Source organism: Mastigoproctus giganteus, chromosome 5, assembly GCF_048544385.1.
Source record: "Mastigoproctus giganteus isolate SK-2022 chromosome 5, ASM4854438v1, whole genome shotgun sequence".
Lineage (NCBI taxonomy): Eukaryota > Metazoa > Arthropoda > Arachnida > Uropygi > Thelyphonidae > Mastigoproctus > Mastigoproctus giganteus.
In genome coordinates this window covers 162,802,118-162,823,172 of record NC_143579.1, presented here as the reverse complement: position 1 = coordinate 162,823,172, position 21,055 = coordinate 162,802,118, and the positions used below count along the sequence as shown (strand labels likewise).

Sequence of the window (21,055 nt, the reverse complement as noted above, 5' to 3'; positions counted from 1 at the left end):
ATCTTTAGAAAAGATAGAACCAATCAAAATACTGCACATGGTTGTGTAGCTGTTATAATAAACCCATATGTTCCTGTGAAACAGGTCTTGCTGAACTCTCCCCTCAAGGCAATAGCGGTCCGTGTAGCTGCTGGCATCCATATTACAATCTGCTCCTTATATATTCCACCAAGCTTTTCCATCCAACAAAATGATCTAAACAACCTCATAGCCCAACTCCCCACACCTTTCCTCATTCTGGGAGACTTAAATGGTCATCACGCACTATGGGGTAACAACAATATCGACCAAAGAGGAAAACTAATTGAAAAATGTTTAGATGATAACAACCTTCTTCTAAATGAGGTGACTCTAATGGACACCATCCATTGTGGGGATCGGCCACAATGGATATAAGAGGCAAATCGATGGAGAAATTCATGCATAATAATGATCTTAATTTATTAAATTCTACATCTCCTACCTACATCCACTTAGCAACCGGATCTGCTTCTGCAATAGACTTGTCAATTTGTTCGCCATCTATATTTCCAATCATGACATGGTCGGTATTAACCGATCCCTTCAACAGTGACCACTTTCCAATTGTTTGTTCGCTACAAACAGGGGTAACTTCAAATCCTGACCAACGATCCACTTGGCAGTTTAAAAAGGCAAACTGGGGTGGCTATTCTGCCCAGATACGCTTAGACAGATTTTATCTTCAAAGACAACATATTGATGATGTAAACACTTACATAACCAATCAGATTCTGACTGCAGCTAAGGCCTCCATTCCAAAATCCACACCGTATCGAAAACACAGAAATCACTGGTGGAATACAGATTGTTTAATTGCCAAACAGGAAAAAAACTGTGCCTGGAATCATTTCCGCAAGTATCCCACCACTAGTAACCTAATTGCTTTTAAAAGACTAAAAGCAAAAGCTAGACAAGTTAGGCGGAAAGTGAAACGGGATTCATGGATTGCTTTTGCCTCCACCATTACCAAAGACACAGACACACAAGTCATCTGGAAAAGAATAAAGGCACTAAATGGCAGATTTGCTCGGCTGCCCTCTCCGATACTTCATTGGAAAGGGAAAGACATTTCTACTCCCGAAGAAGTTGCAAATGCATTAGCAGAATCATTTGCAAAAATCTCAGCTTCTGCCACCTTCCAGAACATCAAAGCAGGTGCAGAACGGTATAAAATTAACTTCTCCACGCGCTGCTCATTCCCGTACAACCAACCTTTTATGTTAATAGAACTTCAAGAATCATTAAACAGATCTTCCAATAGTGCTGCAGGTCCAGATGGAGTTCATTACATTATGTTAAAGCATTTACTTGGAGAAGACTTGAGAACCCCTATTAATTTTTTACAATCGGATCTTCTCTGAAAGTGCCTATCCAACTTCATGGCGCCATTCGTTCATTATCGCCTTACCAAAACCAGGAAAAAATCCTTCCTGTGTTGAAAACTACAGGCCAATATCTCTTACGAGCTGTATGGGAAAAATTTTTGAAAGAACGGTTCTTACTAGGCTCACTTGCATCCTGGAGTCAGAAAATCTCCTTCCAGATCACCAGTATGGCTTTCGAAAAAATATATCAACCCTAGATATGCTCATTAAAGCAGTCTCGTATCCGAAATGCCTTTGTCATGAAACGACATCTAGTCATGGTCAATTTAGATCTTGAAAAGGCATTTGATACTACATGGTGGCATGGTATTATTATGGACCTTTACCATCTGGGGCTTAGGGGTCATTTGCCAGAAATAATTCAGAATTTCCTGCAATTGCGCTCTTTTCAAATCCGATACAAAAACGTCCTCTCTACATCTCACATTCAGGAAGAGGGAGTACCGCAGGGATCAATACTCAGTCCAACACTGTTTTCAATCCGAGTTAGCAGCATGACACGAGATATCCCAAAAACTGTTCAAACTTGTATGTATGCAGATGATCTTACCATTTCCTGTTAATCTCAAAGTATGAATACCATTGAACGGCATTATAACTTGCCATAACCAAAATAGAATCCTGGACTTCACGGAACGGTTACAGACTGTCAGAAAAGAAATGCACTGTCACTCACCTTCGCAAGAAGCGAGCTCTCCATCCCGAACCTGAACTACAAATACACAATACTCCAATTCCGCTTGTTAATACCGTTAAATTTCTTGGACTAATATTAGACCGCAAACTAAATTTCCAAGCTCACATCACTTATTTGAGAACTTCTTGCTTAAAGCATTTGAATATACTTCGTTCGGTCTCATCTATGTCATGGGGAGCTGATCGGTGTACTTTGCTGCATCTCTATAGAAGTTTAATCCGTTCACAGTTCGATTAGTTGTCCAGTGTATGACTCTGCCAGGAGCACTACTTTAAAACGGCTGAATATGATCCATCCCAGGGCTCTGTGGACTGCGCTGGGAGCTTTCAGGACTTCTACGATCCAAAGTCTATATATTGAAGCTCATGATCCCCCATTACACCTGCGTAGAAAAACACTACTGCTTCACTACGCTGCTAAGATCCAGAGTCTACCATCGCACCCAAGTTGGGAGTATCTCTATAATACTCGTTGGGAAGCCTTCTATGAGAGCAAGCCAAATGAAAATAGACCCGCCTCTCTCAGGATCAAAGCGCTTGTTCAGACTTGGAATGTCAATTTAAATGAAATCTTCCAAGACACAACTACACCTGTTGCTCCTTGGACTTATGTGTCTGTCTCTCAAGATACACACTTCCTCCAGTGGGGGAAAAATATACCATCCTGCAATATCAGACAGTTACATTCAGCTCATGCTATGAACAACCATGCCTGTAAGATTTATACGGATGGCTCAAAAACTGAGAGTATGGTAGGTGCTGCAGCAGTTTTTCCTTTATGTACAAGTTCAGCCACACTGCCGCTTGCTTGCGGTGTCTTCACAGCTGAATTATATGCCATTAAGTTAGCACTTAGTAAGATAATTGAGCTTTCCATCTCATCTGCCATAATTTACACAGATTCTCTTAGTGCTGTCTCTGCCATAAGGAAGAATTCCTCCATTTCTCACCCTACATTGAAACAGATTCATTCCCAGCTATTCGCTTGCAGTGTGTCCAATCAGTTTTTGCTGGATCCCTGGCCATTCAGGCATTCCGGGAAATGAAAGTGCTGACTTTGCCGCTAAACATCCTCAATCCGCTCTCTCACAACATCCTCAGGTTTCTTTCTCTGATTTTAAGTCTGTCATACGCAAAGCCTGCTACGATAAATGGTCACAGACCTGGAAAAGTGACACTAACGATAAACTTTACCAGATAAAAGAAGATTCAAAGCTGTGGCTGTCTGGCTTGCGAAGAAACAGACGAGAGGAAGTGGTATTGGCAAGACTCAGAATTGGACACACTCGCCATACTCATCTCTTCCTATTATTGGGTGAAAGCCCACCACAGTGCTCATCCTGTCAGATGCAACTTACAGTCCGTCATTTCCTGGTCAATTGTCCCTTACATTCAGTCATCCGGTCAAACACTTTTCAGTCACTCTCTACATTGAATATATCACCTGATTTATCTCGCATCTTAGGAAATGAAGCAAATATTGAAGAACTTTTATTATATCTAAAACATATTGGGTTGTTGTTATTTGTTTTTTAGGAGCATTAGCAACTAAGGCCATATTGCTCCGGGGATATGCGGTGGTCATTCCCTGACCTTTCCGCATCCTCCGTATTTGGTGGGCACGGGCTCGAACCCCGGTGTAATCAAGAAGCATGTGCTATGCACTGCTGCTCCTGCCCACCTGGCTACGGAGGCGCCATATTGGTTTGTACAGAAGCATATAATTTAATCTCTCTAATAATACGCTTTTTGTCAATTAACGACGAAGAGACACAATTTGTCCTTAGTAGTCCTTGTGTCGTTAAACTGAACTACTACAACAACAACAACAACTTCTAAATGATGGGTCACAACTTCTAAATGATGGGTCATCTGTTCAGCAACTGTATCCTACTCTAAAGTGAACGACAAACAATGATCCACTTCATAGTGATAATTTTCCCATTACAATTCAATTACTGATTAAGCCCTCTTATCATCTTACTAGAATTCCTCGGTGGCTAATTGATAAAGCAGACTGGGAGATGTATAAAAAATTAGCTAAACTGGATCCTGAAATTATACAAAAATCCCCAACCAGGGAAGTGGTTGAGTATGTCACAAAAACTATATTACATGCAGCAGGACAAGCTATACCAAAATCCTCCTCAAAATTACCTGAACACCCAAAAATTTGGTGGAGTGACAAATGCTGTGCAGCAAAAAGACCAAAATAAAGCTTGAAATATTTTCAGCCGCTATCCAACCACAGCTAATCTCATTCAGTCTAAACGCGTTAGAGGAAGAGCGAGGTATGTTAGACGCAGTAATAAAAAGGCCGCTTGGATTCGCTTCACTTCCACCATAAATCAAGCAACTCCCACACATAAAATTTGGAAAACAATCAGGAAAATGAGTGGTAAATATCAAACAACACCTCAGCCTATCATGGAATGGAGAGGGCAGAACATTGCTGACCCTACCCAAATTGCCAATATACTAGGGGAAACTTTTGCCAAAACATCAGCAACAGAAAGTTACATACCAGCCTTCAGAAGATTCAAAGCAAATTCAGAAAAACAAAAGTTAAAAAGCAGAAGAAGAATATAACTTACCATTCACTATCCTCGACCTACATAGAGGTTTGTCAACATCTAGGCATAGCGCTGTAGGACCAGATAATATCCATTATTCGATGGTACAGGAACTAAGTGCTGAATCAATGCAATCAATTCTTGATCTGTTCAATAGGCTCTACCTGGAAGACACATTCCCTAAACAATGGCACCACGCTACAGTCCTTGGCTTCCTTAAACCAGGAAAAGACCCGACAAACCCTATAGCTATAGACCCATTGCCTTGACCAGTTGCCTTTGCAAAATTCTCGAAAAGATGGTGAACCGTCGACTGATATGGTACTTTGAAAATTTCTATCTCTTACATTCTGCACAATTCGGCATTCGACAAAACAGATCAACACTAGATATACTAGTAAAACTAGAGAATTCCATTCGGAATGCATTCCTTAGATCGGAACACCATGTATTGGTTTGCTTTGACATCAGCAAGGCCTATGATTCCACGTGGAAGTATGGAATACTCCGCAAATTACATCACCATGGCCATCTCACTATTTTCATATGCAACTTCATAGAAAAGCAAACTTTCCAGGTTCAATTTAAAACTTTGCTGTCCGAACTATTTTTTCAATAAGGAGTTCCCCAGGGCTCTGTACTCAGTGCTACACTCTTTATAATTGCGATAAACACCATTGCTGAGCAACTTCCAAACACTATCGATAAGGCACTGTTTGTAGATGACCTTAGTATTTCTTGCCATGCGAAAAACATGAATACGATCGAGAGACAGTTACAAGGGGCAATAAATAAGATCAGTACATGGGCACAAACCAATGGTTTTTCAGCTTTGTTCTCAAAAAACGTTGTGCATTCATTTTTGCCGACAACGTAAACTGCACCCACATCCATAACTACAACTGAACGGACAACCAATAGCAGTTCAACCCAGCATACGATTCTTAGAAATCACCTTAGATCATAAACTTACCTTCCTGGAACATATTAAAAGACTAAGAACATCTTGCCAACAAAAATTAAATATCATCCGGATTCTCTCAGCAACCAAGTGGGGAGCTGATCGCCTTACCTTATTACGGCTATACAGATCTTTAATAAAATACAACTTGACTATGGGGCACCAGTGTATAGCCCAGCAAGACCTAGTGTCCTTCGCTGGCTTGATCCTCTCCATCATAGTGCAGTATGTATGCTCTAGGAGCATATCGCACATCTCCAATACAGAGTCTATACGCCGTAGCTCACGAACCCCATCTCTCTATCAGAAGGAAACAACTTATATTATGCTATGCATAGAAAATTAGATCTATGCCTGAAAACCCAAATTGGGAATTACTTTTCACCCCAACACAGCAGGTTATAGATCTTAATATACAAGATAACTTTCAGTTTGTACAATTTACAGATTATAGGGATGTATTTCGTACCAAATATACTTCCATCTGGAAACAACTTTGGAGGGACCAATCGTGCAATAAACTTCGCAGAATAAAAAAAGATCTATGTTTGTGGAATTCTAGCTCACGTACAAATAGACAGGAGGAAGTTATATTAACAAGACTGCGCATTGGACATACCTTCCTTACTCACAAACATTTACTTTTAAGAGAGGATCCACCGCTCTGCTCTGTCTGTCAGATACAACTTACAGTAAGGCATATCCTGATTGATTGTCCATCATATTCAGCCGTTCGAGCCACATCCTTCCAATCATTAGCAAACTTGCAAGCTCCTCTAACCCTCTCTCATGTACTTGGTGACAAAGCAAACCTAAGTGAGCTCTTTATATATATTAAACATCTAGGAATAATAAATGCACTCTGACATATCCATCCCAAATCATTAAAATGAACGTAATGACGCTGACAGACACATATTGGCCACAGTTGCCCTTGTGTCGTGAAATTTTCATACCAACAACAACAACCAACACAGCAGGTTATACCATAACCGCCTTACTGCTAACCGACCGTTAGGTATAAGAACTTAATCTGAGTTTTGATAATATCGCAAATACCCCTCCACTACTCCTTGCTCTGTGGAGCATTACTCCACCTTCATGTGATAAATACCTTTATAAATGGGATAAATCTGTACTACATAAAGAATTTCTTGCAATTGTACCTTGCAGTGGTGGAGCAGTTTACAAACTTTGTTGTAGTTCATACAGGTGGAACAAAGAATGACGCCCACGTTGGAATCGCCGCAGTTTTTTCAAACATAACATTGGCCTACCAACTGCCACATGAGTTCAGTATATTTTCTGCCGAACTAATTGCAATCCAGGTTGCCCTTAAGCATATAGAGTCCTCCAATATTGAAAACAGTGTAATTTTCTCTGATTCTCTAAGTGCACTTCAAGCCCTGGAAATCACCATGAACATCACCCACCCAATCGTAAAAGAAATAACAAACTCTTTATATACCTTATCTGATCTTGGAAGAACCATACACTTCTGTTGGGTTCCAGGACATATGCCAATCCCAGGAAATGAATTAGCGGAAAATGCCACAAAAGGGGCCGACTTACCACCTGATGTACAGTGGAGAGTTCCACATCAAGATTATAGACGAATAATACAGGAAAAATGCATGTACCAGTGGCAATCAACGTGGCAAAACCAACTTGATAATAAGCTTCGAAGTATCACACCAAATCTTGAGCAATGGCCATCAAGCTTCAGTCCAATTCAACAACAGGAGGTAATACTAGCTCGTCTGCGAATAGGTCACACTAATATTACTCATGGTTATCTTTTAAGAGGGGAGATTCACCCCCAGTGTGATCACTGTAAAACAGTGCTTTCAGTGAAGCACAATTTGCAATAGAATGCCAGAATCTCTTCACTACAGCCACAACTGAAGACCCACTAACGCTTATTTCACTTTTGGGCAATAAAACAAATGTCTCAAAAATTTTTACCTTTATCAAAGCGATCAATGTATACCACCTCCTTTAGCTAGTCAAAAATCAGTTTCCTGACTCTCGATCCATAAAGAAATAGCATAAATACTAACCTATGCATGGTGCACTATGGCCATAGACGCCCATGTGCCAAAAAAATCCACAAACAAACAAACCAATTATTTGCTCAATACAAACAGTGGTAACTCAAAATCCTAACCAACAGTTCAATTGGAAATATAGTAAGGTGAACTGGGATGGCTATTCTGTCCAAATGCTGTTAGACAGAATTTATGTCCAACAGAAACTTATTGATGATGTAATTACTTACATCACCAATTAGATTCTGACTGCAGCAAATGTTTTCATTCCAAAATTTCAGACATTTCGTGCTCACTGAAAACACTGGTGGAATGCGGGGTGCTCTATTGCCAAACGAGATAAAAACTGCATGGAATGATTTTCGGAAAAGTCCTACTACCATAACTTAATTGCTTATAAAAGGCTTAAAGCAAAAAGCAAGGCAAGTTAGAAGGAAAGCAAAATGCGATTCGTGGATTTCTTTTGCATCAATCATCACAAAAGACACTGACACACGGATCATCTGGAGAAGGATACAGGCGCTAAATGGCAAATTTGTTCGCATGCCCTCTCCTATACTTCACTGGAAAGGAAAAGCCATGTCTACACCTGGAGAAGTTGCCAATGTGTTAGCAGAATCATTTGCCACCATCTCTGCTTCTTTTTCCAATGCATCTTCTTTCCAGAGAATTAAACATTGTGCAGAACGGTATAAAATTAACTTCTCAATGCACTGCTCCTTTCCAGACAACCAACCCTTTAAATTAATAGAACTGAAAGGCCCCGGGTACCAAGCGTTTTTCGAGCCAAGCGGCATTACTGCAACTTAGAGTGCTTTTGATAAGTGAATGTTATTTTTCAGTTCCCATCTTTCTCTCAACAGTTTCATTTAAAAACAGTTCTGTACTTGAAAACTACAAGTCAGAACACAGAAAGGAAATTCACCTTTCTTTCCCTTTTCCATATATTTTTTGTAACACTAACCAAGTAACACTTTAACCGTTTGGCCTCCTAACGGCACTGCTCCTGCCTCCCTGTGGCGGGGCCAGAAATCTTGGCGGAAAAGTCTTCCAGCCAAGGGCCAAAAGGAGCAAACATGTCAAGCACAGACCATGTTTCTGCTACTCAAATTAGCAGAAAATTACAGGAAGTAGGTTCAGGTACAGCTAAGTGACAAAAGACAGACTTTCCCTCTAGTTGCACTGCTGTTCTTAATTATTCATTCCAAGAATGAACAATCAATAGGAAGTTTGTCACAATTTTGAATCCAGAAAACTCTCGAAAGCATAGCTAGTTCCCCTAAAACAGTCAGAGACTAAAGTCAGGGGATCTGCTAGTAGAGATGACAAACCAAAAACAAGCTGAACATCTAATGAAAGCAAAAACTTTTGGAGATATTCCAATAACAGTTACTCCCCATTCCACTCTGAATACCTCAAGAGGAGTAATTACTGAATGGGACCTCAACATTCCCAAAGATGAAATCAAAGAGCTGAAAGATCAAGGGCTATACAAGTTAAAAGAATAACAATTAAAAGAGACGGAGAAATTATCCCAACGAGGAATATAATTCTGTCCTTCAATACTCCAAAACCATCAAACTGTAAAAGCTGGATATCTAAACTGCCCACTGAGACCATACATATCAAATCCTGTCTGATATTTTAAGCGTCAGAAGTACAGACACTCTCAAGCAGTATGCAGAAGTTTTGCTATCTGTGCAATATGCGGGTCATGAGAACATACCCAACAAGACTGTACAGCACAAAATTCAAGATGTCCCAACTGCAGAGGAGAACATATAATGCCTACTCGAAAGAATGTGAAGAGTGGAAGAGAGAAAAGAGAATACAGAAATATAAAGTGGAAAACAATGTAGCATATCAAGAAGCTAAAAGAACAATACAACCACAAAGAACAAATAGCCCATCTTATGCATAAGTAACACAAACTTATAAAGCAATAGAAACACACAGAAGTAACGATCCCACCAAAAAGGTCCATGTCACATTGGGCACGCTCACTGCTCATTGACCCAAAACCAAAACAAAAAGCAGAACAGGCAATAAACACGCCCATTATGATACCACCAACCAGAGAAATCAGCAAATCCACAAAACAAGATAGAACCACTGAAGTAAATGGGAATAAAATGGACAACATGGAAGTAGAAGAAAAGAATCAGACGGAAGAAACAATACTAGAAATTTTCCTGAAAGAGGCCTCTGAGGTTGGGAAAATTCATGTCTAGGAAATAAACTCATACGCCGACCATTAAATAACTAAGTGGTTTTTTTTTTTTTTTTACAAATAATATCAAAAATAAAATCAAAAAAATTATTTACAATAAACTAATAGTTGTATATTACAGAATGTTAAAGCTGAATAAAAATCATTTACTATAAAATATGCTGAAATAAAAATTTAAATTAAAAGCCGTTAAAAACCTGAAGCTTTTGAGAGCGTCACTCCCTTCTTCAACAGTAATAAGACTTCCTGAAACATCTCTTTATATAGCAGGCTCACGGTACCTCCACACGTGGTATTTCTCCACATGGTTCTATTGGCACATGGACGGAAACAGAAATGGCTCGGGTACGTGGCAAACAAAATCGTTCATCCGAACTTAATACAATTGCTTCAAAAATAGGATGAATAGGCATATCTCTATTCATAGTATTCTTACTGGATGAGCCAATCCGTAAACTCTCGAACCATTTACGCTCCCAGTATCCATGTGCACGATTCAAAAATAATAGCGTTCTCCGGGGTTTTTGGATTGGATTGGTTTGGAGTTTATTGGCGCATCAGCAACTGAGGCTATAATGCGCCACGCGTTCTCCGGGGAGATTTGATGCTGCTTCTCCGAAAAATGTTCGGCCACAGCAGACTTATTGTAGTCAGCGGTTCTTATGGCATATAAATGTTCCCCCAGACGATCCCTGAGCCGTTGTTTTGTTTCCCCCCACATAACACTCCCCACAATCCGGGCATTCTATTCTATAAACAACTCCGCTACTGAGATCTTTTGGTATATGGTCTTTGACCTGGGACACAGCTGTGCACAGCCTCCGCCCAGGGGATGTATGTAGTGGCTACCGGGACGAACGGCTCCCTACGTTCAGACACTCCTCTGCTATATCTATCCAGGCTCCTCTGGGGGTATCCGCACTTTCTAAGTTCTGCCGTGACACGATTAATTTCTTTTCCTTTATCCTCAGAAGTGGTACAGTGTGATCTTGCTCTGTCAAATAAAGTTTTCACTACACTATTCTTGTATTGTCCAGCTTGTGCTGAATTGTAGTGGGTGTATTGGCCTCTACAAATGGGTTTTTAAAAACTGACGTCTTAAGTCTAGAACCCACCCTAGAGACCAATACATCCAAAAACGGCAGGGTACGACCTGTTTCCACCTCTGAGGTAAATTGTATAAATTGGGAGAAGCTGTTAAGCCAGCAAACGGCATCATCCTCCCTCCCCTTCTGGACCAGGGCAAAGGTATTGTCAACATATCTTTTCCAATTTCTAATAGGAAACGAACACCCACTAAAAATCACAATCTCGTCCATTTATCTTCCACCAAATATCCCTCTCTCCAGATCGGAATTAAACGATCTTACTATGCAGCTCCAACCTCCCTACTGCTTTATGGGAGATATGAATGCCCATCATCATTTGTGGATATCTACTCACATAGACAGAGGTAACATAATCGAAATTTTCATAGATGATCAACTACTGAATACCGGATCTCACACTTATATCAATTTGGGTACAGGTATCACCTCTGCAATAGACTTAACAATATGTTCTCCATCAATTTATCCTAGTATAGAATGGTTCGTGTTGAATGATCCTTACAACAGTGATCATTTTCCGATAGTATGTTCCATACAGACACAATCAACTCTTACAGAAGGAACCAGAACAGTATGGAATTTTGAAAAAGCTAATTGGAGTAAATATATGCAATTAATCAAACTGGATAAGCAATTAATAGAAACCCTGCCAATAGATGATGCTGTCTTATATATCAACGATCAACTGCTAGAAGCTTCCAAAGCTACAATACCTCAAATAAGTAAGGCAAGGCAGGCACGGTACAACACTTGGTGGAATGCAGAATGTGCAACAGCAAAAACAAAACAAAATCGTGCATGGAATGGATTCTGTCAATATTCAACTACCGCCAATTTAATTGCATATAAAAAAGCCAAAGCTGAAGCGAGGAGAATTCAGAAAAAAGGAAAGAAAAAGTCTTGGATCCTGTTCACTTCCTCACTTACTTGGAACTCGAATCCTGGGTTGGTGTGGAAAAAAAAATTCGGATTTTAAGTGGAAGATATCCAATCACACAATCTCCAATCTTCCATTGGAAAGGGCAGGACGTTTTTCAAACAGACCAGATATCAGAAATTTTGGCTGACTCTTTCGCTTCCATATCAGCAGTTACAAGCTACAGCACTGACTTTCAAAAATATAAAGAGCAAGCTGAATGGAGTAAGTTGAATTTCTCTACCAAGATATCTCATTCCTATAATCTACCATTTCTAAAAGAGGAATTACTTACAACCATTACAAAATTACCTAATAGCGCACCTGGTCACGATGGCATTTATTATACTATGATACAACACCTAAACTCTGATTGTCTGGAAATCCTGCTAGCTCTATATAATAGAATTTTTCTGAACAACCTATATCCATCCATATGGCGGCAATTTTTTTCCGTGTTTGGGAAATGCAATTGTCCTTGCATTTCCCAAACCCTGAAAAGATCCTTCCCATACATATAATTATCGCCTGATTTCACAGACCAGCTGCTTAGGAAAAATCCTTGAACGAATGGTGCATAATAGACTTACGTGGTTGCTGTCAAAAGAGAATGTTTTGTCACCCCACCAATTTGGATTTAGGAAAAATAGATCAACACTTGACCTACTTGTCAAAGTGGAAACAAATATTAGAAACTCATTTATAAGAAAGCAGCATATGGTGATGGTAAATCTAGATCTTGAAAAAGCCTTTGACACAACATGGAGATTCGGAATTCTACGAAATCTATTTCAATTAGGATACAGAGGACAACTTCCACAATTTATAGAAAAATTTCTTGCCGACAGAACATTTCAGGTACGATATAAAGGCTGTTTATCTACAATATCCCTGGGGAAGGGGTTCCCCAGGTATTAAGTGCAACCCTGTTTGCACTGCTGGTGAACAATATCACAAAGGTTATACCCCCACCATTGGAAATATATATGTATGCAGATAATCTTTCCATTTCATTTCAATCACAAAGCATGAACACAATTGAACGACAGCTGTAATTATCCATAAACAAAATAGAAGTATGGACTCAAAATAATGGATATAGAATATCTGAGAAAAAATCAGTTGTTATACACTTCTGTAAAATGCGTGGTCTTCATCCTGAATTGGTCTTATACTTAAATAAAATTGCTCTACCTGTTGTTCAAAATTTCTCCTTTTTGGGCTTAACAATAGATAGAAAACTAAACTTTCATGAACATATACTAAGACTTCGAACTAGTTGCCTCTTAAACCTTAACATCTTGCGCCCAGTATCTTCAATGGCCTGGGGAACCGACAGGTCCACATTATTACTATTATATAAAACTTTGATTAGATCTTGTTTGGATTATGGATTTCCTGTATATGCTTCAGCAAGGAGCATCTTATGTTGCCTAGATACCATTCACCATAATGCTCTCCGCATAGCTCTAGGAGCATTTAGAACTTCACCAATCTACAGCCTGTATGCAGATTGCTTCGGAACCCCCGCTGCATCTTCGACGAGATTATCTGCTGTGCATGTATGTGGCAAAAATATACGGTCAACCATCACATCCAAATTGGTCCATTATTCACAATCCACCATGGACGAGTAATTATGATTGCAAGCCAAATGAAAATAAACCAGTAGGACTGCACCTCAGACACTTAGCTCAAGTTTGGGAAATACATTTCCAGCACATTTCTGCAGTAGATATAAACTCAGAACCTTCTTGGATTCCGACTGTGCCTTTGTCCATATCACATCTTACAAACAGGAATAAAAAAGAGATCTCTCCAATCGTTTTACAGAAGCTTCATGCACTGCACAGTTTTGAAAATAGAAACAGTCATCAGATTTACATGGATGGTTCAAAATCGAACAACTCAGTAGGTGCCGCAGTAGTTTTACCGAAATATATTATATCTGTCTCCTTGCCTCATGTTTGCAGTATTTTCACAGCAGAATTATATGCTATTAAGCTAGCACTGGATGATATTACCCAGCATCAACTTCTACCTGCTCTAATCTATACTGACTCCCTTAGTGCAGTAGCAGCTTTACAGAACAGCAAACATTCCTCAAATTCCTTGATTCAGCATATCAAAAAACAACTCTGAGTTTTGCATAAAGCAAGAAAACAAATGTCTATCTGTTGGATTCCCAGCCATGCTGGAATTCTAGGAAATAATCATGCAGACCAAGCCGCAAAAAATCCAGATCTTAATATACAAGATAACTTTCAGTTTGTACCATTTAAAGATTATGGGGATGTATTTCTTACCAAATATACTTCCATCTGGAAACAACTTTGGAGGGACCAATCGTGCAATAAACTTCGCAGAATAAAAAAAAAATCTATATTTGTGGCAATCTAGCTCACTTGCAAATAGACAGGAGGAAGTTATATTAACAAGACTGCGCATTGGACATACCTTCCTCACTCACAAACATTTACTTTTAAGAGAAGATCTACCGCTCTGCTCTGTCTGTCAGATACAACTTACAGTAAGGCACATCCTGATTGATTGTCCATCCTATTCAGCCGTTTGAACCACATCCTTCCAATCATTAGCAAACTTGCAAGCTCCTCTAACCCTGGCCCCGGGTGCCAAGCGATTGTGACTAAGCGAATTCTATGTGCTTAAAGAGTGATTTTCCAAAAGTGATATTATAGTTCTTTTACGTTCCTGTCCTTAAAATAATTTATTTTTTCAGTAGCAGCTCTTGTTAAAAAAGTACTTTACAGAGCCGGAAAGGAAAGTCACTTTTCTTTATTTCTTATATATTTATTACTAACCCCTACTACTTCTCGCTTGGTCACACCAGGCACTGCTCCTGCCTCCCCGTGGCGGGGCCGGAAATCTTGGCAGAACAGTTAATCTGCCAAGGGCCAAAAGGAGCAATTATGGAACACAATACGTTTCCTCCACTAGAGCCGACAAGCTCTCGGCCAGACATAGAAAATGAACATGACATGTCTCAACCGAAGAGGTTTAAGACCAACTCTTCAAACATAGATTTTCCTGCATTTCTCATAATGCATTCACTTATGGATCAGCCTCTCACCAAATTGTCTCCGTTTCTTATTCAGAAACACCTCGAAAGTCTTGCAGGATCTCCTAAAACAGTCAAGCGACTGCAATCAGGAGATCTACTAATAGAAACAATCAGCAGGAAACATCCGGAGCATCTACTAAAACTTACAAATTTTGTTGGAATTTCGGTAAAAATCTCTCCCCATGGTACCCTGAACACTTCTAAGGGTGTTATATCCAGCTGGGACCTACTGAATGTCTCAGAGGAGGAGATATGTCAAGAACTTCAGGAGCAAAATGTAATTGCAGTAAAAAGAATCATGATTAAAAAGGACAACACACTGGCACCTACAAGGAATATTATACTCACTTTTAATACCCCAAACCTACCTTCTTCCATAAAAGCAGGTTATCTTCTTTGCCGAATTAGACCCTACATCCCTAATCCATTGAGATGCTATAAGTGCCAAAAGTATGGCCACTCTCAAACGGCATGTAGAGGAAACCCAGTCTGTCCCAACTGTGGGTCCACCGATCATACTCAAAATGACTGTTCAGCAACAGAAATGAGCTGTCCTAACTGCAAAGGAAACCATCCCGCCTATTCTAAGACATGCGACAGATGGAAAACTGAAAAGAAAATTGTGAAGTATAAAATTGAAAATAAAGTAAGCTTTCAAGAAGCGAGAAAATTAATTGGCCCCAGTATTACAAAACATACATATGCCAGTGTCGCACAAAAATATCAATCAGTGGCCACCCAGACGGATGTTACAGTCCCCTCAAACAACTCAATCTCTGACTGGGCACGAACTGTTCTATCCCAGCAACAGTCCAATATCCCGAAACAGTTGAACCAGGCAAGCAATACTGCTCTTACAGTACCAGCGAAATCTCCTTCTCTTACTCCTCCAACGAATGCTGCTGCATCAAATAATCGAGGTTCAAACATGAAAATGAATATTCAAGACAAATCCATGGATACAATTGACTCATCCGGAGAGGAAGACCCAGTCTTAGAAATACATGTGGAAGAAGATATGGACATCGGTCGGCCATTTTTCAAAAAAGACAAACCGAAACCTGAACGCCATAAAACAGTCACATCAAAAAAACAGTCAGATACAGCTTCTTTTACTAAACACCAATAATGCCTTATATTCTTCAATGGAATTGTCGAGGATTTTGAAGCAATTTTAACGATATTCAATACTTAATTAACCGCTACTCTCCAGTTGGTTTCTGTATACAAGAAACCTATTTAACTTCCCAAATTTCTGCCAGCATAAAGAACTATACTATCTACCGACAAGATCGTAATACTTCAACTTCCGCTCGTGGGGGTGTGGCCATCTTGGTCAGTTCAAATACCCCAACCAAGCAAATTGTTTTGAAAACTGAAATTGAAGTCATTGCTGTACGTTTGGTAACAGAAATTGAGTTAACATTAGTATCAATTTACCTCCCACCAAGTCATACCTTCTCTTACCAAGATCTTGAAAACCTGATAATACAGCTACCTTCCCCTATCTGTCTCCTGGGGGATTTTAATGGCCACCACCCCTTATGGGGACCTACTAAATTGGACAGGCATGGACGACTGATTGAAACCTTGATAGATAAGCAAAACCTTACCATTCTTAATACCGGTGCACCTACTCATATACAATTACCAACTGGACAAACTTCTGCAATCCATCTCTCGATATGCTCCCCTATTCTGTATGCAATCATGGAATGGTCTGTTATGGACAATCCCATGGGCAGTGATCATTTTCCGATTATTTGTGATTTGCTCACTGCACAACCGCCAGTAGCCAAACCCTGCAAGAAATGGAAGTTCTCTCGAGCCAACTGGGCCAAATTTCAGTCAGCTGTCAATCTGGATGAGAAATTTATAAGAACACAGTCGATAGATGAAGCCACAGATTATATTACTTCAACTACTATCTGCAGCAAACTGTTCAATTCCACTGTCGAATACCCAGTTCCGACGGCACATTAACTATTGGTGGAATGAAGAATGCACAAAAGCAAAGAAGTTAAAAAAATAAAGCATGGAATTTATTTCGTAAATCCCCAACCACAGATAACCTTATCAACTACAAGAAATTAAGGGCAAAAGCACTTCTTATTCAGAGGCAAGCCAAGAAGAATTCTTGGATCCGGTTTACATCTACCATAAATAGAAACACTAACTCCAGGTTAATATGGAAGAAAATTAGGCAGATTTCTGGCAAATTTCCAACCACCCCTTCCCCAATTCTTTCGTGGAATGGGCAAGAACTCTCTGCTCCTGAAGATATAGCAAATGCCTTGGCTAAAACTTTTGCCGAAGTTTCTGCGGAATCAAATTACTCTCCTGATTTCCAGAAAATAAAGATCACGACTGAACAACGTGCCATCAACTTTCGAACCTCAGTTTCCCTTCCGTATAACCAGCCTCTTCAATATTCTGAACTTCTACATGCCATTAAAACAACACGCATCAGTGCCGCTGGGCCAGATGGAATATCTTATATCATGTTAAAAAACCTTGGTGACAAAAACTTAGAAATACTGCTAATTTACTATAACCGAATATTTCTGGAAAACTTTTATCCCAGCTCTTGGCACCATGCAGCAGTTCTTGCCTTTTTGAAACCTGAAAGAGATCCTACCAGTCCGTACAGTTACAGACCAATTTCCCTCTCCAGTTGCCTCGGTAAATTACTTGAAAAAATTATCCATAATCAACTTGTTTGGATCATCGAAACAGAACACCTAATGAGTAATCACCAACATGGGTTTCGTAAGAACAGGTCCTCCTTAGATCTCATGATCAAAGCTGAGTCTGCAATTCGTAATGCCTTTGTAAAAAATGAACATCTAGTTATGGTCTCCATAGACATAGAAAAGGCATTTGATACAACCTGGCGTCGTGGCATTCTCAGTGACCTTTATGCTCTTGGTTTACGAGGCAACCTGCCTATATTCATTAGGAACTTTCTTCAGAATCGTTCATTCCAAGTTCGATATCACAACTCGCTTTCTGTAACATTTTCACAGGAAGGAGTGCCACAAGGGTCTGTACTGAGTGCAACCCTTTTCGCCCTTAGAATCGATTCCATCACAAAAGAACTTCCAAATGCTGTTCAGACGTACCTTTACGCTGATGATATCTCTATTTCTTGCCATTCTCAGAACATGAGATCCATTGAACGGCAACTGCAGATATCCCTGAATAAAGTCCAAATGTGGGCAAGGTTAAATGGCTATCGTCTATCACAGCAGAAGACTGTTGCCATCCATTTTTGCAATCAAAGGAAAATACATACAGATCCTGAACTTCATATATCAAACTTTACCATTCCAGTGACTAACAACATCAGATTCTTAGGCTTAATCCTTGACAGGAAACTAAATTTCCTTGAGCACATTAAATTTGTATGTACTTCCTGCCTCAAAAAACTAAACATACTAAGAGCTTTATCTGCCTTGTCTTAGGGAGCAGACCGTACATCTTTGCTGCTCTTATATAGATCACTGATCAGATCCCGATTAGATTATGGTGCTCCACTCTATGATTCTGCCCGTAAGAGTACACTACGATGGCTAGATCCTATACAGCATAGTGCATTGTGGATTGCACTTGGTGCTTTCAGGACTTCTCCTATTTATAGTTTATATATTGAAGCTAATGAGCCACCTCTTTATCTCCGCAGAAAAACGCTGCTTCTTAAGTATGCAGCCCGAATACAAAGTTGCTGGCAGCATCCTGTTGAGCCATACCTTTTTTAATCCACCACTGCAAAATCTCTATAGAAACAAACCCACTAAAATAAGACCAGCAGGCTTACGCCTAATTGAAATAACACAGAGTTGGAATGTTCCAATTTTCAACAGGCAACAAGTAATGAATTACTCTTAACCACCTTGGAGTCCTCCTCTACAATTAACCTGCGATACTTATCTTCACGAATGGGGAAAGAATCGCCTACCAATAATCAATGTGAAACAACTCCATGCAAGCCATATTCAAAAATATACTGATTTTTTACCGATCTATACTGATGGCTCCAAATCACATTCAGCGGTAGGAGCAGCGGCAGTATTTCCTTCTTCAATAATTTCGGCTGCTCTTCCAGCTCAGTATAGCAGCTTTTCAGCAGGACTCCATGCAATAAAATTAGCCTTAGAAAATCTGAATCACTACCCATCTGTAAAATACATAGTATACACGGACTCACTCAGCTCAATTACAGCAATACAACATTCCTCCTACAAGGAGGTTCACCCTGTGTTAGATCAAATCAGAAGTCTCCTATTGCAAATAGAAGAACGTCATCAATCAGTGACCTTTTGCTGGATCCCAGCACGTTCGGGGATAAAGGGGAACGAACTCACTGACAAAACTGCTAAAAATCCATCAACTTTTGATTTAACCTCCGTCCATGTTCCAGCCTCTGACTACAATCGCATCATACAAACAGCATGTCTCGCGCAGTGGAAAGATCTATGGCAATCCCAAACCAATAATAAACTCTATCAGTTGAAACAACACCCAAAGCTTTGGCACACTAGCACCAAAACAGTGCGAAGAGAAGAAGTGGTACTTGCAAGGGCACGAATAGGACATACGTATCTCACTCACCTCCATCTACTCACAGGAGAGGATCCTCCTCAGTGCCCACACTGTTTAACTCAATTATCAGTGAAACATATTCTAATTGACTGCCCACAGTATCAACAAGAAAGAACATCCGTCCTGTCTTCCCTGAGAAATCTGCGAGAACCAATGACACTAAATCATATTATTGGCGAGGAAGCAAATATCAATGAATTTTTCTCTTTCCTGAAAAAAATTGGACTATATCATAAATTCTGAAAGACCACTTTAACAAAAATCAAGTTATTATAACAAAAATTTGTTTTTAACAGTTTCCTATGAATAGGTGCATTATAGCCCCAGCAGCTTATGCGCCATTAAACCTCCATAACACACACACACACACACTCCTCTAACCCTCTCTCATGTACTTGGTGACAAAGCAAACCTAAGTGAGCTCTTTATATATATTAAACATCTAGGAATAATAAATACACTCTGATATATCCATCCTAAATCATTAAAATGAACGTAATGACGCTGACAGACACATATTGGCCACAGTTGCCCTTGTGTTGTGAAACTTTCATGCCACCACCACCAACAACAACAACAATTTGGCCTCAGTAGCCCTTGTGTCATTAAGCCCTATACCAACAACAGCACAATAAAACAGATTTCTTTTTCAATAATTCACCTGACTGCTTTATAATACTGGCTGTAATGATGACTAAAGGTAGACATTACTGTGTGCTTCTAGCATACCTTTATACCATAGCATGCAAGGAAATTTTGGGCAACATTTTTCAGGTAAAAAATGTTTTATTTCATGTTCTAGTCTTTTTAAATTTAATTAAAAGCTGAAAATTTAATCCATTCTTATCCATTTTACTGTAAGTTCAAAAGGTGATTGCTTCATAAAGTCATGGTAAAGTTAAAAATATGTGTTTGAAAATTGGATGTTTATAAACCGAAGCTAACTGTATTTTATTTATTTATATTTTCCAGATCCAATATTCAGGCAGTATTCCTCATCTCTTGTAGCAGCTTCATGTGTGGTAGCTGCTCGCGCACGTCTTCTTCTGAAACCATATTGGGCACTGATTATGCAGAAACGTTCCTATTATTTAATTGAAAATCTCATTCCATGTACAAATCTCTTATTAGGGTAAGCTTCCCCCCCCCCTCATGACAATTGAAATAACTGCCAATTCTTGTTCAGTAATTGCAATAGCACTTTTTTTTTTTTTTTTTTTTTGGACTATGTAACATAAGCCTGAATAATGATAAAGTTGAATTATATAAAAAAATTGTGTGTTGTGGCAGAGCTGGAAACCTTGGAAGAACAGTTAATCTGCCAAGGACCAAAAGGAACAAATATGGATCATAATCTGTTTCCGGCTTTACAGCAGACTAGCTCTTGGACAGAAACTGAACATGACATGTTGCAACCCAGGAGGTTTAAAAC

At 39.5% G+C, this 21,055-nt stretch overlaps 1 protein-coding gene across 1 annotated transcript in view; it reads left to right on the top strand.

Annotated features, from left to right (window-relative positions):
- The window catches only part of CycJ (Cyclin J), a 159,711-nt gene that overhangs the window by 113,731 nt on the left and 24,925 nt on the right, over positions 1-21,055 (top strand). The window contains exon 4 of the mRNA XM_090374257.1: positions 20,596-20,755. Within this exon, the coding sequence (XP_090230383.1) occupies positions 20,596-20,755 (160 nt within the window). The remainder of the gene's footprint in view (positions 1-20,595; positions 20,756-21,055) is intronic.